Source organism: Ailuropoda melanoleuca, chromosome 1, assembly GCF_002007445.2.
Source record: "Ailuropoda melanoleuca isolate Jingjing chromosome 1, ASM200744v2, whole genome shotgun sequence".
In the NCBI taxonomy this organism is placed as follows: domain Eukaryota; kingdom Metazoa; phylum Chordata; class Mammalia; order Carnivora; family Ursidae; genus Ailuropoda; species Ailuropoda melanoleuca.
This window is the reverse complement of record NC_048218.1, coordinates 101,854,895-101,876,231: the sequence shown is the minus strand read 5'-3', so window position 1 is coordinate 101,876,231 and position 21,337 is coordinate 101,854,895. Positions and strand designations below refer to the sequence as shown.

At 36.8% G+C, this 21,337-nt stretch overlaps 1 protein-coding gene across 1 annotated transcript in view; it reads left to right on the top strand.

The window, feature by feature from the left end:
* RSRC1 (arginine and serine rich coiled-coil 1) overlaps nucleotides 1–20,930 on the top strand; it is a 411,289-nt gene extending 390,359 nt beyond the window's left edge. The window contains exons 7-9 of the mRNA XM_019799225.2: nucleotides 11,847–11,953; nucleotides 19,488–19,634; nucleotides 20,279–20,930. Of these exons, the coding sequence (XP_019654784.1) occupies nucleotides 11,847–11,953; nucleotides 19,488–19,634; nucleotides 20,279–20,371 (347 nt within the window). The 3' untranslated portion in view covers nucleotides 20,372–20,930. The remainder of the gene's footprint in view (nucleotides 1–11,846; nucleotides 11,954–19,487; nucleotides 19,635–20,278) is intronic.
* Nucleotides 20,931–21,337: the final 407 nt, after the last annotated feature.

Sequence of the window (21,337 nt, the reverse complement as noted above, 5' to 3'; positions counted from 1 at the left end):
TCCATATATAACTTTCTGTTAAGAAATGTAAGGAAGAACTAGCCGTGGGGGGGGGTGGGAGGACAGAAGATATCTTTATGCTGATGATACGTTAACATAAGAATCCTTTTTTTGGTAGAAGATTCCTGAATATACTCTCTACTCCCTACCCCAATCCCCTGGTGCTAGGAGTAGGCAGCCACTGCGCAGCTCCAAAAGGTAACTGGGCTGGCACCAACCCAGTGCTTCTGATATTTCCCCGTTAAGTGTTTTTTTTCCCCTTCAATAAGTTTTATTTCATTAATCTTAATGCCGCATATGCACCCTTTCTCTAGCTAGTGGGCGGCCAGAACATAACAACTTGCAAACAAAGGCAAAGGCCTTACTGGGTTGATAGAAGAGAGTTGCAGGGATTTTGTTGGTTTTTTGTTTTTTTTTTTTAATTTCCTCTGCACCTAGGAGTGAGCATAACCAGTGCTTTCTGGGGGCTATAAGGGGAGTGCGACTTTTGACTTTCTCTGGGTTGGAGGAAGGAGTGGATTGCTGCCTCTGGGTTCAGTATTTGTTTCTGGAAAAGCTGTCTTTTTACTAGTATCATCCTCATATATACTGATGCGTCTGATGCATCTGCTTTGCAAAATGTAAGACTGTGGAGTTCTTATATGCACTTGTAAACATACTCTTGGATAAATGGTTCTTTTGATCACCCAGTACTCTTCATTGTCATCTCATTCATTTCTAGGTTTAACACAATTTTTTTAAATAAGTATTTAAACATAAAACATTAACCCTAGGTAAAGAACTAAGGGATTTTGATATGCCATAGTTATTCTTTCTTTTTTTAGTAGTTGTTTGACCCTTACATGTGCGTATAATAGTCAGCTGCTGTTAATATTCCTATTTTCTTTCTCTCATTTGTTACAAAATTATAACTTTAATACAATGATACATTACATTTTAATTATGTATTATTATATTTGAACCTGAACTGCCGTATGAATTTGTGAGATCTTACTTTATATCNATGGGATCGAGCCCCACATCAGGCTCTTCCACTATGAGCCTGCTTCTTCCTCTCCCACTCCCCCTGCTTGTGTTTCCTCTCTTGCTGGCTGTCTCTATCTCTGTCGAATAAATAAAAAAAAAATTATAACTTTAATACAATGATACATTACATTTTAATTATGTATTATTATATTTGAACCTGAACTACCGTATGAATTTGTGAGATCTTATTTTATATTAACATCTATATTTTATAATGTATGTGGTGTGTGCATATACATATATATGCTTACTGTAGATACATCTGACTACGTTTATTTGTTCGCAAAGATTTATGTAGAGGCATTAAAAAAACAAACAGGCATAGCCAGTCATGGGTGTTCGTTATATATAAAGGTTATTGGGGATGCAAAGATATAAAAGATAGAAGGACCTAGTAATTGCCTTTAAGATCAGAGCACAAAGCATTAGTTTGGATTTTACAAGGCCAGCCAGCAACAAAAGAGCAGTAATTTATGAGCTCAGCGTAAAAGAATAGCATAATTGCATTAAAAATTAATGCTAATGAACACTAAAATGGGGAAGGTGGTTATGATGAAAGTTTGTATTCATCTTCTCTGGTTTGAATGATGGCTAGTGGCTTGATTAATGGCTTAATTTCTATCAATTAGCGGGGAAAAATCTCCTGCGAGACAAGGGTAAATTGAGCATTGAATTACATATCTTGCTTTTGTGTGCTAAGAAAAAAGAGCTGCGTATCTCTGATATTAGCCACAGTGACAAATGTGGTGTGCCCTGCGATGCCTGCATTAGCTCTCCTGACAGGCAAGTTGTGTGTGGTTATGGGGTGTTTGGAGATGGCTGGCAGACAGCATTCACTGCAAGTTCCTTAGAAACATACAACTCTTCCATCTACAGAATTTTAATTAGAGTCAATAAGAATTCTAGAATTAAAATGGACAGCAAACAGCAAATTCAGGTTCTGTATTCTGCCCTGTTAATCTGGTATACCTCCAATTATTTTCCTTTCTTCAGTCCTGTTCAAATAAGAAAGCTTCCAGTAGCTTTAGCTTTGTTGGAGTTATNTCTGTATTCTGCCCTGTTAATCTGGTATACCTCCAATTATTTTCCTTTCTTCAGTCCTGTTCAAATAAGAAACTTCCAGTAGCTTTAGCTTTGTTGGAGTTATCTTTCTTACCATTCTATTAAAGTAGATTTGACTACCCTAGTGTGTTACTCTTGAAACAAGCATAAGGCAATAGTGTGTGTAGTAGATTACATAATGGTTACTGGTTTAGCCAAATTTACAGAAGCTATTCTAGGTTTTTGCGATAATAATTGCTACACGGTAAATAAAGAACAGCTCTGAGGTGGTAATTTACTGCTCAGGTGGTTTTCAGGCTTAAAGGAAAGAATGCAGGTTCTCTAAAAACTTATTTTTTAATACATTAGTAAAAGTTTTGGGGATGTGACATACATAATTTTTTTTANTCTTTCTTACCATTCTATTAAAGTAGATTTGACTACCCTAGTGTGTTACTCTTGAAACAAGCATAAGGCAATAGTGTGTGTAGTAGATTACATAATGGTTACTGGTTTAGCCAAATTTACAGAAGCTATTCTAGGTTTTTGCGATAATAATTGCTACACGGTAAATAAAGAACAGCTCTGAGGTGGTAATTTACTGCTCAGGTGGTTTTCAGGCTTAAAGGAAAGAATGCAGGTTCTCTAAAAACTTATTTTTTAATACATTAGTAAAAGTTTTGGGGATGTGACATACATAATTCTTTTTTTTTAATATTTTTTTATTATATTATGCTAGTCACCATACAGTACATCCCTGGTTTTTGATGTAAAGTTCGATGATTCATTAGTTGCGTGTAACACCCAGTGCACCATGCAATACGTGCCCTCCCCACCACCCATCACCAGCCTACGTGACATACATAATTCTTTCAAAACTTTTTCAAATGTGTAAGCTTCTAAAAATATCGATGATTCATTAGTTGCGTGTAACACCCAGTGCACCATGCAATACGTGCCCTCCCCACCACCCATCACCAGCCTACGTGACATACATAATTCTTTCAAAACTTTTTCAAATGTGTAAGCTTCTAAAAATATCGTTTGTAACTTAGCTCAAGATAATGCCAGAAGGCCAAGATAATATTTATGGCATCTTCTCTACGAATAAAGCTCTACAATACATTGTATTGAATGAATAAGCATTAAAATGCAGAATAAGAACAATACCAAGAACATTTATTATTTCTGGTAAATGGATGGAAAAGAGGGAAAAAATAATCTGTCGTTTGGCAGGTGTGGGTAAAGAACTTATTAGATGAGGAAATAATGACTAGATCACAATGACTGGATCCCCCATTTCTACCGCCAACTAGTTATGTGACCCTGACCAAGTTACTTCGCCTTAGCGTCTCATCTGTACAATGAGAATAATAATAGTACTATCCGTCATGGTTATGAGAGTTAACTGAGGTAATCCATGTGAAGCTCTTAGCGCAGAGTGCCATAAATGTAAGCTTCTGTTACTGCTGGGATTACTACTCCTTCCACCAGAGCCGCTCATCTGGCCTTTTCAACAACCATTTAAATGAAAAATTAGCCTTTGTGACCTTCCTCACTGGAAAGGCATCCGGGATACTGATGAATCAAAACAAAGTGTCTGTAGACTTACAGACACTAAAGTAAAATACGTTCACTTTATAACCCAATTTCTACCACACAACTACTATTTTGGGGAGTTTGTGTTACTGGACACCGTTAGGAAGCCACAGGGCCTCCCATCTCCTGAGTCGCTGGAGGCTGGGAGGCCGTGTGTCCCTGAAGCACTGCTCCCCATTTAGCCTGCAGCATTCAGTGCGTCAGGGTGGACTCCAGTGTCTTGGCGGGTGATAAAACTCAGCTGGGCCTTTCGTGCCTTCTCAGAGATGTGCATAGGCCTGTCCTCTCTTCCAGTCTTTCCCACAGCCCTGCCACACCACAGGCGATGCCACAAAAAGTGTGAGCTAAAGCCACTATTACCTGGCTGAACTCAAAAAAGGTTGCCAGCCTGAAACCGAATGACCAGAAATTGAGAAGTTTATATGTAAGCTTTTTAGGCAACTTCCATGTCTTTACTACTATGACTGAATTAGCACTCGAGTACTATCACTAGTCTGTCATTTATTAAGTGCTTCTGTTTCCTTACCCTGTGCTAGCACACGTATCCTCTCCTACGTTTTCTTGGCTTGACCCTTCACATGATTCTTCTCTGCGGGATTCACCATGTCAGAGAGGATTTCCCTGAGCATACCATCTGAAATAGCTCCCTTTCTCCTTTCTAGCCTCTACCCTGCTCTATTTTTCTGGATATTATATTGTTTATTTACATGTTCATTATTTATCTCTCCCAGTATCGGCTCCGTGAGGAAAGAAACTCATTTGTTTCTAAACCCTTGTGTGCTGAACAATGCCTGGTGCATCGAATGTGCTCAAATATTTGAAAGGAGGAAAGGGGAGAGAAAGGAAGGGAGGGAAGGAGAGAGTCAACCTCAGCTGTTCTGTGTTTATTCCCATGCCACCGAGAAGAACACTGAAACCATTACAACTTGAACCACTTGCCCAAGGTCACACAACTAGTAAATAGCAGAGACAGGGCTTAATCCAGATAGTCTGAACCCAGAGCTGTTAAAACTAACCATTTAAAGACCCTCTTTTTTTTTAAGTTACAAAAACTTATTGTAATTTGACATTCCCCCCCAAGTAGTTTTATTTTTTTAATGGTTACTTTAATGCCCTTTCATTTTTAGTTTTTCAATGAAAGTTTATGGACTGCTTACTAAATAATAAAGCATACCACACAAAGTCCTGGAGTTGACACAAAAAGTTATGTCCCCTCTAGCTGGGGAAATGAAGCTTTCACTAATGAAGAGATTAATATCAGTGCAAGGCAACATATGCTAAGAGCCAAATGAATTATGGAAGAGGCCCTTTTCTCACCGGTGGGAAGAGAAGGTGATAGGGTAGATTGAGAAAGGTGAGAGCATTTTAGGTGAGAGGAGCTAAATGAGGTATTCGGTGCGTATTTTGTTTTTAATAAAGCCAACATTGATACCCAGTTCACTTGCACTTATTAAAATGTTTCTCAGAAACTCTTCACTGGTACAGTCATATTAAAGTTATTCCTATTACTTAATTTGATCCAGAAAGCAGTTTAATATAAGATTAGTCTGTCTTGGACCTTATCCAAGGAGGGTTGTTATTAGAAGCCTTCGGGAGACTCATTGACATACATAACCTGGTCCTGTATTAACAGCTTCCAGAAGGCCAATAGACCAGCCACCTTTTACTTACGAAGTTTTCTCTTCTTTCAAGTTATTTGTGGATATCAGTTCTAGGAATTTGTGCCCAGGAATCTGGGTCTTATGAACACCCTTAAAATGTTGAGGTTAGGTGAATTTCTAATATGCGTATGTTTTATGAAAGAAACTTATTATTTAAAATGTACTGTTTTGAAGGGAAAGCAATGGCTGTGTTTCGTTAAAATGTGTGTTCATGATAAATTGCTATAACTTTAGAATTTCAAGCAAGCTTTGTGGCTTTTTCCAAGTAGGTTTTGTTTAGAGTTTATTGAATAACTATCTTTGTTTGTTTATTGGCCAAAATCTGTTGTTTGTTTGTTTTTATTCTTATAACAGCACTTGAAAATGCTTTACATTTCAAAGACTTGTTTTGCTTTCAGTATCGGTATTTTACCATAAAGAGGAATTTCATGGATGTTTCCATTCTTGACTAAAATTTAAGTCAATTTAAACTGAAAATGAGATATTCTTTTGTATTATTCATGTATTTATAGTAGTACTATTAGTGTATAAATATTTTTTTTTTACTGGAAGAATAGCATGAGTACCTCAATAACTATGAGGCCAACGGACCCAAACTCTTTGTAACATAAAATGCATTTTAACTTTGGGGAAATTCATAAAATATTAATATTCAGAAGGAGTCAGTTGAAGATGAGATTTTCATGTGTAAGATACTTTCCATAAACTCATGTTGGCAGCTATCCCATGATTACATCTTGGGTAATAGTGCCATCTGCTGCTTTGAGCTTCGCATTGCTGCCGGTTTAGAGAGAGTGGTTTGTGTAATCTACAAAATGGTATCTAGATTAAAATTTTGCCTTTTCAAATAAAAGGTTTATATTGAACCTTATCATCTTTACTTATTAATCTTAAATTTGTGTACCATTGGATAATTTTTTTTAATTCTGTAAAAGTTGTGTCATGTAAAATTCTCAAATATAACTTGAAGTGGTTGGTGAGCCTAATTTGTATAACAGCAACAGTATCGAATGAAATATTTGATTTTAATTTTTTATCACAAAAGGAACAAAATTATTTTCCATGTGGTGAGTTAGTATGGATTTTTTTAGTCTGTAGTGACTTTGCTTTCTGACTCCAGTAATTTTTATTTTACTATGAAATATGTATCCCTTCTACTGAAATTTTACAAACTACCTATGAAAGTCATTTTATTTACCAATAATGTGTTTATCAGACTGGATGAAATGCTAATAGATCTCTTTTCTTTGTGTTTACCATGTTAATGTTTAAAAACATCCTATAATTTTGATTCTCCCAATAACGTTATTCCGTGTCTTTATTTTTTACCTCACGGCTGGTGAATACAAGATACTTCGTATGCTAGGCATTCATGCCAAGCATATAAATGATGAGTAGTTTTCATTCACATTTTTCCTGTTCTTAAAATTGGTAAAGAATTTTTCAATGACAAATTGGTCTGTAAAACTTAAGAACCTGAATTTAAAACAATTTACTCTCTCTTACTGATGTGTTTTATTCTGCTTCCCAAAATGACAGGATTATATTCAAGACCTATATTTGGGGGCACTGATATTTGAATTTTGAGTATGAGGCCATTTAAAACATGTTTTATGCCTGTTTTCAAACAGCATGAAGCTGAACTATTTATAAGACTAAAAATGTAAATCTCCCATGAATTTTTCAAGTTTTAATTTAAATCTCTCTCTCTTACTCCTCAATTTAAATATCACACTCTTTAAATATCACTGGTAAAATGGTTCCCACAAAAAGCAAAAGCTGTGTTGGTTTGTTTTCATATTGTAAGTCAGGCAAACTGGCTTCTCTTATCTGCGCTGTCACTTTGTGTCATCCTGAAGTGATCTTTAAAGAAACACAAAGATAACATTCTGGTTTTCTCTAATCTTTTTCCTTCCTTCCTTTATAATTTCTCCAAGGCTATTTTGTTAAACATACTGGCCCCTGGGCCAGCTTCTATGATAATACTTTTATTTGTATTAGGAACTGGTTGTATGTCTATATTTGAAGCTGCAAACACTATAAGCTTTAGACATCAAGTACTATTTGTGAACTCACCTCTGACTTCTAATACTAATGATGTGCTTTGTAAATCCAAATGAGAGAATATGTTAGAAAAAAACCCCAAGGTTTCAAATAGTTGAGACATAGGAGACATCATCCTGAAGTCTGAAATACTGTCTTTTGGTTGGGAATTAATGATGGTGAAATAATAGACTAAAACCTGTACAAACAAATGTATGTTCACATTGGCAAATTAAAGTTGGATCACACGGAATGGTATCCATTATGACTTTTTTCTGCCATATTAACACTATTATACACGTAAGTAATAAAAATATCATCCACTGGTATAAATATATTCACATTAATAAATTAGCTGGGCAAAGAATCTTCTCATTTTATATGCTCAATTAGTACATTGCATAATTAAAATCCACAGGAGCTTTTATTCTAGAGCATGAGTATTTGCTCATCCATGACATTCTGACAGTACTTGCTTCTCTGTTGTAAAATATATTCTTCCTAAGTTGGGAGTGTTGGCCCTGGCAGCTATTACTTCCAAACATTCCATGCATTATTTTTCACACGAGAAAGGACTAGTTAGAGCTGTCAGAGACACATCGCCAGAAGACTATCTTTCCCTTAAATAAACTGGAGGTTGCATAGTACTATGTGATTATAATTTGCAATTGGCCAAAAGTTAGAACAGAGATTTTTCATAAATTGTTAATTTTTATTGAAATATTAAACCAAACTTCTTTTCATACTCATATTTATAACACTTAGTCTTTTAAGCTTAGATCTGCTGGGATATAAAAATTACTCTTATTTAAACAACTATCTTATTGTCAAATCACTTTTTATGGTTGTTTCTTAGAATGTAAATCTAGTTATTGTCCATGAAGTCTAAAATCCCAAAAATATTTAGATGCCTTTGTTGAATATACGGTGGTTCCTAATCCAGCTATGTATTCATACCAGCTTAGAGCAAGAGTTTAAACAGTGAGTGTGTGAACCATAATGTTGCATTTTTCCTGCCCAGCCCGGCATGTGAAAAAAAAAAAAAAGAAAGAAACAAAAATATGAAACAGTGCATTTCTTAAAGCACTAATTGGAAAAGCAAAAGACTTAAAACAACTCAAATGACCACCAATAGGAGCACTGGTGGGAAAAAACTCATAAAACCATAAAACAGTTAACTGTATAGCTGTAAAATAGAATGGGGAAGTCTCTATACTGGGGTGGAGTGTTACTGAAGACATAATATGTAGTATGTTAATTCTGTTTAAGAAAGAAGAGATTATAGTTACTTTTTCAGAAAGAAACAAAGGAAAGATAAAACCAAAACCTAATAAAAATGGTTACCTATAGATTGGGGGAAGAACTGAGAGAATGAGATAGGAAAGGAAACCTAGACTTCTCTGAATGACGTTTTACGTTTTGACTTTGGAATCATGTGTTTTATGCAACTAAAAAATAAATATTAAAGACAAGGAATAACAAGTGTCATCAAGAACATGGAGAAAAATGAACCCTTGTGCACTGGTGGTGGGAAGAAAAACTGGTGCAGCCACTGTGGAAACAGAATGGAGGTTCCTCAAAAAGTTAAAAATAGAAATACCACATGGTCCAGTAACGCCACAATTCCACTACTAGGTGTTTACCGAAGGAAAACGAAAACACAAATTCAAAAAGATAGTATGTACCCGTATGTCTATTTCAGCATTATTTACAATAGCCAAGATATGGAAGCAACCTCAGTGTCCATCGATAGGTGAATGGGCAAAGAAGATGCAGTGTGTACACACACACACACACACACACACACACACAGGAATAATATAGCCATAAAAAAGGATGAGATCTTGCCATTTGCAACAACATGGATAGGCCTAGAGGCTATTATGCTAAGTGAAATAAGTCAGACAGAAAAGGAAGATGCCAGATGATTTCACTTATGTGTGGAATCTAAAGAAACAAAACAAGTGAATAACAAAAAGCAGAATCATGTCTACAAATACAGAGATGCCAGTTGCCAGAGGGGAGAGGGGTTGGGAGATGGGCAAAATGGGTGAAGGGGAGTGAGAGGTACAGGCTTCCAGTAATGGAATGAATAAGTCCTGGGAGCAAAAGGTATAGTATAGGGAATATAGTCAGTGGTATCATTGTAGCGTTTTATTATGATAGTAGCTACACCTGTGGTGAGCACAGCATAAACATAGTTGTTGGATTACTATGAACAACAGTATGCCTGAAACTAATGTAACAGTATGTGTCAACTATACTCAAATAAAAAATATTACTATTAGGGAGGCCTGGGTGCGCAGTCGGTGAAGTGTCTGCCTTCGGCTCGGGTCATGATCCCAGGGTCCTGCATCCGGCTCCTTCCTCAGCGGGGAGCCTGCTTCTCCCTCTGCCTGCCACACTCCCTGCTTGTGCTCGCTCGCGTTCTTTCTCTCAGACAAATAAAGAAATATTTTTTTAAATGTATTAATCACAAAGACAATAAAAGAAAAAGCAAGACCTAAATCAAAAATAAACTGAAACGAATCGAACCTAGCTATAAATCTAATTGGTAGCATAATCACATGGAGAATTAATTCAGGTAACTTTAGAGTATACTGTTTTGACAATTCATCTTGGTTATAGTGATATTTATCTTTTTATTTTGAAACTAATACATACTTAACTTTAATATTAAGAGAAACAACTAAGTACTTTTGATCATATCGTTAAGACTTAAGATTTTTTAAATGAGAGAAAAGATACACAAATAAAAAATCAGAGATCTTAAAAGTCCTCGTCTTCAATTTGATAGTATTAGCATGAAGTCATATTACTTTTTTTTTTCTTAAAATATGCATTTCCCCTCCCGCCCACTGAAAAAGCTGAGACGCAGTGACAAACCACAAACAGTGAACACCCCTGGTGCCCAAGTTACTGTCTTTAAATATCATTCCCCCTAAAAGCAGTCCAAGCCCTTTGGAGAAATGGCTAAGTTCAGGTCTCGGGCAGGAACTGTACAAGATGAGCCTGGAACATCTTGTTATACCTTAACTGTAAGGGATCATATCAAAAGGATGCAGGGCCAACTTCAGGACGTCCCCACTACCCAAAGGTAGAATAATTTGAGCAACAAAATATTAAAATGATTACATGGAGTAAAATATGTTAGGTGTATAAATATTCAGGAATTCATAATGCTCATCTTTGGATCAAAATTGATAAATAAAGGGAAAAATTAAACATTTATTCGGCCTTTCCTGTACAGACTATACAGTCAGTAAAGGAAGTTCTTCTTTACAGAGAATCCTGCTAATAAATGCAGGGAGAATAATAGAATTAGGAAATCACCATTTTGCAACATTTCATGAAGTAATGGATCTAATCAACAAACATTAATGTCTGCCAAAAACATTAAGTGAAAGGTTGATGAAGAAATTTATAATAGGGCCAGGCTGACATCACCTTGGACCCACTGATCAATCTTAACACCTTTAAAATTGGGAGAAGCACATCCTGATACAGTGTAATGGGAATTACACAGCATCACCTATGATGTATCCTTGACCAAAAGAAATTGAACCAGAATCGTATCCAGCCTCTATTCTAACTATTGGTTTACACAAAATATGAAGAATAGAGAAACATGTTAAACGACATCTTGAGGATAAAATCAGCCAGATCTAGAATGTAGAAAATTTTCAAGTGTAAATGATCCATTCTCTTCAATAAATAAATGGCAATGAAAGGGAGGGCCTGAAGGCTATCAGTGACTAAAAGGGATATAAGATACTTATCAACCAAGTCTAATGTGTGGACCTTGTTTGGATCCTCTTTCAAACAAACTACCTGTAAAAAGACATTTTTTTTTAGACAATGAAAATTAAACATGGACTGTATAAGATGATATTAAGGCATTATTGATAATATTATTGGATATGAAGATGGTATTGTAGTTATATTACTTTTGGTTTTTTTAAGTCCTTATCTGAAATGCCTACTAAATATTTACGGGTAATATGGCACGATGTCTGGGAGTTACTTTTGAGTACTCCAGGTCTACCCAAGAAAATGAAGTGAGGATCAATAAATAAGTAACAGAGAGTTCATGGCTGTAGGGGCTGGGTGATGGGTGCAGATGGATTCATTGTGCTGTTAATTCCTTTTATATGTATTTCCATAATAAGTTTTTTTTTTTAATTTTTAAAGCCCTCCCACAAGATTAGCCCAGATTAGCTTGGATCATTATAGCAGTGCCTTCTCAGCAATGTTTTATTAGGTTTTAGGTGAGAGCCTTGGTGTGTAGGAATGTTATATTAGTGATCTCAAGGGGAAAATAGTTTTTTGTTAGAGCTTAACTATAACATCTTTTCATCCAGTTAAATTCCAGAAGTCATAAAATTACTTCATAGAAAGAAAGAACCTTGTTTAGAATAGTGTTGTTAACAAGCTTACACACCAAAATACACTGACATTGTACCCTTTTTTTTTTAGACCAAGCCACCCTGGTCGAACAAGTAAAAAGAGTAAAAGAAATTGAAGCCATTGAAAGTGATTCTTTTGTTCAGCAGACATTCAGATCAAGTAAAGAAGTCAAAAAGGTAAGTTTTCATCCAGACATTATGAATAAGCCTTTAGATTCCCACTGAAGAGATGCTTTATTAATGGATTTTACTTAAATGTAAGTGCTTCCTTCTAACAGATAGATGAAGTAGGGTGAGCGAGTGCCAGCGTGTTATTGAGAGAGAGAGAGAATGAATCAGTGAGAAGCAGTTCGAGTTTAACTTGTAAAAATATATCTGATGCCATTTTTATTTTAAAATTCACTGAGAAGACAAAGTAAAATGTCAACAGTCCTAAAGTAGTAATATGCATTTCATGAACATATAGTTTTCTTTTCAAGTGTCTGCATCTCCTGTTTGAATTGACACTGCTAGAGGAAAGCTAGAAGAGAGCTTTAACAGATTCTTACCCAATAGTAATGTGTCTACACTCTTTGCCCAGATGGCTATCACTTATTCAACTCCAGTAAAAGGAGTTTTGATTGGCATTTTATTTCTGTTGAATATTGCATGTATTCTTTCAATTATTATCAGGGCCACCTTTAGGAGTCTGTTCCTTTAGTCAGAAAAGGTATTCTAGGGGCGCCTGGGTGGCACAGCGGTTAAGCGTCTGCCTTCGGCTCAGGGCGTGATCCCGGCGTTCCGGGATCGAGCCCCACATCAGGCTCCTCTGNTTTTTAAAGATTTTTTATTTATTTATTCGACAGAGATAGAAACAGCCAGCGAGAGAGGGAACACAAGCAGGGGGAGAGGGAGAGGAAGAAGCAGGCTCACAGCAGAGGAGCCTGATGTGGGGCTCGATCCCATAACGCTGGGATCACGCCCTGAGCCGAAGGCAGACGCTTAACCGCTGTGCCACCCAGGCGCCCCTCAAAAAATATTCTACATCTGTAAATATATTAATGACTGTACAGTATCCTGCTGATAAAGTTATCATAAATTTATCATAATTCATTTATTTTTTCTCTGATACTAGATATTCAGGTTGTTGTTTGAAGGTATTACATATATGTTTGTAAATATCCATTATTATCTCCTTAAGATCAGTTTTTCAAGATGGAGTTATTTGCTTAGGGTTAATATTATTTATTTTCACACATGTTCTCATGGTCATCCTCCACATACATTGTACCAATCCAGACTCTGCCCACAAGTACAAGGAGATGTCTGCCTCTCACACCCTGGTTAACACCAAGTCCTTTTTCACATTCTGACCTGATAGGTAGTCAGGCGAAAATTGACCTTTTGTTTTCCTAGTAGCATTTCTCTTGTTGCTAGTGACATGCACAGCTTTTCAGTTACCTTATACTTTTTAAAATCTTCCTGGAGAAGTGACTTGAGCATGTGCTGTGTGCTGGGTGCACAGCACCAGCCAGCCCTGTTAACCCGTGGCCCCTGCCTTCATTTGCTGATTTCATTTGAACTGTTTGTAGTTTACCATCACAACAACTCCAAAAAATGGTGGAACTGTAAAATGAACATCCGTAAGTATAGTTGCTCATTTTATTTAATATCTTATTCTTGAATATCTTACATATTAAAAGGTCATTCATATGTCCTAAAAGAATTGTAATTTATTTTTAAATTTACTTTCCTAATATTTGTTTTCTGAGGTTCACCCTGACTTACTGGACTCACTTAAGATAAACTAGCATTTTCTTTCTGTGGACATACGTATTCCTCTCTAGTTAATACACCAGGTTTTCCTCTAAACAACTTTTCCCTTTTTGATACTAATTATTAATAATAAACTTATTTTTGGGCGCCTGGGTGGCTCAGACGGTTAAGCGGCTGCTGTCAGCTCAGGTCATGATCCGAGGGTCCAGGATCAAGTACCGCATCAGTCTCCCTGCTCAGCAGGGAGTCGTCTTCTCCCTCTTCCCCTCCCCCTTGCTGGAGATCTCTCTCGCACTCTCTCGCTCTCAAATAAATAAATAAAATATTTTTTAAATTATTTAAAATAATAATAATAAACTTATTTTTAAGTCCATTTTTTTCCTCCAAGGTACTGGCAGCTCTTCCAATAACTAGCAAAACCAGCAGTGAGCAAGGAAATTGATCAGAAGCGAACCTGATATAGAGGAAAGAGGATGGGGCTTTGGATTCAAGGAGATCTGAGTTTGAATCTTAACTCTCACACTTCCTGCCATGATTTATGGTCTTTAGCAAACTTCTCAACCTCTTCAGCCCTCAATTTCCAAATTCATAAAATAGAACTCCAAAAATGGAGTTCTTGAAGAGTAAATATAATGAGTATCAAATATCTAACATGGCTCTTGATCCAATAAATGCTTATTTTTAAATAACATACTCCAGCGCCTAAATTATTCTGTATCTAAGCACATTCTGTAAACTAAGCGTAGTGCTTAACAACTTCTACTGTAGGTGCTCAGTCTCTCTTAAGTATCAACACCTTACCCCATTTACAGTTTTTAATATCCCCCAAGTTTCCTTGCTTACCAGTAAGGCAGACCTCTTGCTGAGAAACACAGAAAATCTTTAGATCTGGTTTTACCTTTAAAGTCTTTTGAAAGGTATAAATGTCATAATATCTGTATATTTCAATTCCAGAATTAGTAATGTTTTCACCTCACTGTATCCCCTAGAAAAGTTTTTAAAAGATTATTTCCCTTAACATCTGAAGGTTATTAATTTTAAGCTGACTAAATCCAAGAGGAAAAGTCTTCTTCCTAAATCTCTAACAAAACCCTGTATAGTTAAATGGCTTTCCGTGGAACCAGTATAAAGGAATTTCAACTATATCACTGATCAAAGGGACCATCATTATTAATTCTTTTAATAATTAGTTTCTGTTGTTTTAGTTTTCAGTGCTGAGTTGGAACTTTCTCTCACCTTCAGTATAGCTTTTCTCACACTTCTAATTCAGATACCACCATAAGGGATAGAGAGGATTAAGATGAAATAGGGACCTCTAGGGGCACTTGGGGTGGCTTGATCACTTAAGCATCTGACTCTTGATTTCAGTTCAGGTCATGATCTCAGGGTCATGAGATCAAGCCCCACATCGGGGAGTCTGCTTGAGATTCCCTGTCCCTTTCCCTCTGCCCCTCCCCCCTCACACATGCTCTCACTCTCTCTAAAATAAATAAATCTTTCCTTTTTTTTTAAGATGAAATAGGGGCCTCTCAATTTCATAAGGAATGCTCATGAATCTGTGTAAGAGAAACCCATCTACTGTTTCAGCTGTCTTTTAAAAGAGGTGGCCCTTAACAGTAATTCACACAAAGAAATAAAATCAATTCTGGAAGGCCTTGAGCTGGCTAGTTCTAGATTGGATAAGCATGATGGAGAAGCAAAAGCAACCTAGAAATACTAATCCAGCACTCTGAGCTGAGCCACTTAAAAATGTATTTAATTAAAATATTTTACCAACATTTTTCTTTCCTCTAAAATTAAAACCAAATAACAATAAATCTTAGGTTTAGCAGTTGGGAAGCAGTGGTCGAAAGCATGAGATACAGGGTCAGACAGATACAGGATCAGGGCTGATTCTGCCATTTACTGGCTGTGTGTCCTTAAGCCACATGATAACCCCATGGCTCACTTTATCTTAAAAGGGAGGTAATACCCCTGGCAGAAGTTTGTATAAGGATGAGCAAGATACTTCACATGAAACAGTTGGCCAAGTGCCTGACACTCAGGAAAGGAAAGCGGTTGCTGTTCTTCCTCTCCCTGCTTCTGCTCCACCTCTTCCTCTCCCCGAATGCTGAAGGCTGCTTTTGGCTGTGGCTTTCTGAAAAGGAATTGGAGATGCAAAGATTCTCATTCTGGCTGGGTCACATATTGTTTTATGTAATTTTTTATGGTTTATAGACCCTAAAAATTCTCATTGGAGGCTTGGGGACCTATTGCATTACTAAGCAAATAATTAAAACACAACTTCACAGCTTTACATAGTAGCTTACTGGTTTAGTGTACAGACGTCAGCTTTGGGCCAATTTGTTTCAACACAGCAGTTGGAAACATTAAAGCACTAAGCAAATGATGTAACACAATGTTGTAACATAACCCCACTTTGTTTTTTACATTTGAATAACTTAAAGTGACTGAACTAATAGTGGCTACCGTTAATGCTAGACATTTAGCATATATAAGTTATCTGAAATCCGGGTAACCTTTATTTAAAAATAAGCAAGCTGAGGCTCAGCAAATTTTATAACCCATGGTCAAAGTGCCAATAAATGACAAGAAAGAGCACCCACACAAAATTGACTCAACTCCAGAGCCCATGTTTGTTTTTACTCATCCAATGTCTCTCATAATTGTGAGCTCAGTGCACATTCCCTATTAAGTATAAAGAAAGCATGAATTCACTAATGGGGGAATATGCTTAAAAAAAAAAAAACAAAGAAGAAGAAGGTGGCATTTACCTTGGTGAACATACAAGAGTCTGAAGTATTAGCCATCCAACACTGGACTTTATTAGTCACTGCATTTCAAAATGATCAGAAAGGAGTGATGGGCCAACAGTGAATAAATTTACACTCAGCTGTAATATAAAACAGAAGTCCAATTTATTAGTTTAGAAAATGATATCCCTTTCCAGTTTCTAAAATGTCTGTGTCTGCAATATAAGGTAGCGATTCAGGATGCCTGAGCAGCTGAATTATTTATCAGGCGATTACTTAGCAAAGGGAGGTAAATTATCTTGAGGACCACTTCATCCAGATCCTGGGGAGATAGGGGCTATCCCTGATGCATAGCAAAGACTAACTCTCTTGAGGACTAAATTACTCATGACCCAGGTTTCAACATCTTTCTCTTCTGGACAGTTCTACACACATTGGTATAAAGTTTGTATCTCTGGAAAAGGCTTCTCTGTGTTAACAGCCCCTTCAGTTGGTAGAGTCTTTCTTAAGCTGTGTGAATTCCACTAATTAAGCTAAGGAGCTGTTACCAGAAACTGGCTATTACCAACAACATGCTAGACATTGTGTCTCCGTCAACACATATCGATTTAACAGGTTAACTCTGCAATCGCATCTCTCTTGCGTGAGGAGATAATCTGATAGCTCCTGCTGTATCATCAACTTCAGGAACCAAGAGGCGGTTTATTTCCAAACTGCTGTTCCAGATAAGCTTATTGCCAGTTATTCAACCCTAAAATTGTTGTAGCTGGCAGATATCCACCTATCTTCAGAAAGAGGGTAAATAACCTTAAGCAGCAGGGTCTAACTTACTCTTTCTTGGAAGTACATTTTAAAACAAGAAACTGAACCACCAGGTGGCAGTGCTACTCAAAGCCAGATACTTGATCGTGGCCATGTTGTGGGTTTTTTATAGTCAAACTTTCTCCAGCAGTTTTCCTCAGTTAAATAAAGAAGCAATTGATGATTCCTGTCATACATTTTTTAATTACCCATTTAAATAATAACTTCCATGCTCTGATCCTAATCTTTAAAAACTTTACCTGAAAAGTATATAAGCACTTCTCAAAGAAAATGTTAATGTACGGCAGGTAAAAAGAAAACGAGATCACTTCACTTTTGTAATAGAATGTTATCTCCACCACCTGCGTATGTGCGATCCACATCTTTGACAGCTAGAATAACAGCACTCCACAATTCTTCAAGGCAGTTCAATACTGCCGGTCTCCTAGCTAAGCCCTGTCAAAGCATGGCTAAGACAGGCAGAATGACATGCCCTTCTGTTCTCTGCATGGAAGCATAGACTACCAAAAAATGATGTCTGGACCTCAGTAGATTAGCATACTTCCCACCTTGCCCTGTGCAGAATGTTGGGCTTTACTGATCTACATCCTCAGTTTTATAAAGGGTCAGTATAATATCACACAGGGCTGTAGGCCTTCTAGACCCGGTATGTTGGAGACGCAGAAAGGTTTGACACCTAGGGGTGGAGGTTGGGGGAGTATTGGCTTCCAAATACAGGAAGAAAACTGCCAAATTTAACAGTTATCTCTTTAAGTATCTCTACGTCCCTTGTTAAAATTTGTGATTATGTCTTTATTTTGATATCTATTTGTTAGTAATCTGCCAGTCCCATTAGCAAAATGTAATCCCCATTTGGTACAGGGAACATACCTGTTTTACTCTCCCTTGTGTACTCAGTGCTTAGCAGTTAATAGCATCAATAAATACTAAATAGATGGATATCCAGTTCTAAGATAAATCATTCTAAGAAAGGATCAACTAATTCATGGAGATTTCATTTTCTAGATGTTTTTCCCAGTGCCATCTCTTTTACCCTTGATTCAGAGAAGTGGATGTTAAGAAGTAGCTAAATTAAAATAAAATGGAGGTTCAAAAACTACGCATATAGAACCAGTAGGTGTAGAAAAAAGGCTGAGTGGTGGAATTAATCTCCCAGTCATCTTGGGTTTTTTTATTTTAACTTTCAATTTCAGCTTCTCATCAAGTCCATTGCAAAATGTTACCCTGCAGCCTTGCTGCTAATTAGCCACTTTCCCTGGCCTTTCCCTTTCTCAGAGGAGGAGGTATGGGAATTAACCCAAGAGAGCACAACACTGCTGGCTTCTTGCAGGCAGCAGCAACGATTTATCAGTCCTCGTGTCTGCAGCCCTGGGCCCAGGGCCTGGCACCTAGTATTCTGTGATGGAATATCCCGGGGCAATAAAATGGAATGACGTACTGATACATGCTTCAGCCTTTCATGGATGAACCTTGAAAGCATGCTAAATGAAAGCAGCCAGTCACAGAAAACAAAACAAACCAATGACAACAAAAAACTACAGAATGTGTGATCTTTTGTATGAAGTGTCCAGAATAAACACATCCGTAGTGACAGAAACTAGATTAGTAGTCGCATAGGGGTGGGGAGGCTGGGAGAAATGGGGAGCAGTGACTGCTAATGGGTACAGGGTTTTGTGGGAGGAGGATGAAAATATTCTGAAGTTGCTTGTGGTGTTGGTTGTGAAACTGTGGATATGCTAAAAGTTATGTGAATTGTGATCTGTGGATTATATCTCACTGAGGCTGTGATTTAAAAAGCAAAAACAAAATAACCTTTGAATTTGCTTTTCATCTCTAAAGAGACCAAATGAATGCTGGAGATTTGTTGCTTATTTTGACTAATAGAATTTAGATTTATGAAATATGTTTTTCTTTTTTTTTTTTTTTTAATTTATTTGACAGAGATAGAGACAGCCAGCGAGAGAGGAAACACAAGCAGGGAGTGGGAGAGGAAGAAGCAGGCTCACAGCAGAGGAGCCTGATGTGGGGCTCGATCCCATAACGCCGGGATCACGCCCTGAGCCGAAGGCAGATGCTTAACCGCTGTGCCACCCAGGCACCCCATGAAATATGTTTTTCTGTAGTGTAGACTCATAAGTCCCAATTTCTGAAGAAAAATATCATAAAAAAATGATTAATATTTTCTCCATGTTTTTGTATTTGTTTGCTTGTTTTAAGAAGAATTGTTTCTTATTCAGTCACCTAGAGTCTTTTTATGATTAGTATTATCTCAAAGAAGACTAAATGAACTATTACTATTCAAAATAAGAAATTTTGTTAAAGCAAAATTTTAACTGTATATTGTGACCTAATTAATAAAATATTTACATAACACGTTTCAGTCTGTGGAGCCCGGTGAGGTGAAGCACACAGCTGTGCCGTCAGCACCAGCAGCTGCTGGTCCTCCCAGCGGGGAAAAAGAAATAGACCCCAGCAGCATCCCCACCGCCATCAAGTACCAAGATGACAATTCTCTGGCCCATCCAAATGTAAGCTCCTTAGATCTGAAGAATGCCCGCTGAAATCTAGTTGACGGAAATGAATTCAAACTGTTGTCATCTTGTGCTGGCAACGAGACTGTTGGAGGAAATGGATTCATACGTTCCTATTTGCTAGAAACAAGCAGCTGACCCCCGTCCCTTAGAGCAGTTACACAGATTTGAATCGGTATGGTCCAAATCACTTGTCTGACTTTTAGAAGTATTCTTTCTATGCTTAACAAAAATAGGCAAAAAGAAGAGGTTGGTTTGTTTGTTGTTCAAATCTGACCCTAAAAGATTTAATTCTGCCTCTAATTTGGTTCATTGAACAGAGCATGTCACGGACATCATATTGTGCTCTCTGTGGTGTCATTCCACTGTGTCTCTGAGAAAGGGTCTAGAAAATATACTTCACAAAATACGGTGTAAAATTGTTAACGAACAGTGTTGATATTAGTCCTTTTACTCCAAGACTTTCTGAGCATTATTAATTCCAAATAGGTTTTCTTTAGTTGAGAAGTCACCAAAAGTTAAACAGTATCCAAATCTTGTGCTAAAAGATGTATTCTGTAAAGGTAATTTATGTTACATAAGGTCTAATCCAAGTAATTGGCAAACAATAACATTTTTCCTTGTTCTTTTTCTTATTTCAGTTATTTATTGAGAAAGCTGATGCTGAGGAAAAGTGGTTCAAGAGATTAATTGCTCTCCGACAAGAAAGGTTAATGGGCAGTCCTGTGGCCTAAGTAATGTACATATGGTTGAATTAACATTAACATTGGAAATTTAGGTTTTTAAATCCCAATATTAACTTTTTACTCTTAAAAAGCAGTTAGTTGATTATGTGAAAAGGTAATGTTTCATTCATTCTCATGTAGGCTTGAATATTTGTTGATTTGAACTTAATCAAACATTGTGAACGTTAAAACTAGTGTAAAATTTAACAATGCATGAAAATGTCATACTGTTAATAAAGTTAATCCTAAAAATATCAGTGGTAAAATAAATGGTACACAGTATTGTTTGAGTAAAATTGGAAAAATATCAAGTCGTCATTTAAGGACATAATTTTAATTAATAATGCATAAGTAAGAATCAAACTATATGCTCTCCATGTGAGATTTCATCTTCCATGCATGATGAAACCATTTTTGAATCTTTCATTTCACCTTATTGTAAAAATTTAGGCAGAACGAAAAGCACTCTAAACAATCTTAAGCAGAATGAGCATGTTAATCTTACAGGAAAAACATATTTTTTGAAAACATTTCTTGAAAATCAAATAAATTGATGATTTATTGCTTAGAGATCAGCATTTACTAAGTGTTCCTTTTAAAAATGATGGCAGATCCCAGCTCATTCTTCTAGAAACCGTATGTTCATACTAGACATCATCAGTTGGGCAAATACCCGTGATGGGGAAATCATTTCTGAGAAACCTGGTAAGAGCTCTCACTTCAGTCTTACTGAACCAACTGCTATTCCTTGCAGAGGAAGCCAGCTGATTGTAATTTTGATAAGGCAATCTGTCATTGTCAAATACCTTTCTCTAGTAGCTGAATGAAAATCAACTATGCATTCCATACTAAACATGCCAGAGATAAGGATTTCTAGGCCTTGCCTTATAAAACTAGTTTTCAACAGCTGACATGAATATTTCCCTTCTGTTTTGTTCTGTTGTCTGGTCTCTCTAATCTGATCTCTGTGAAGAC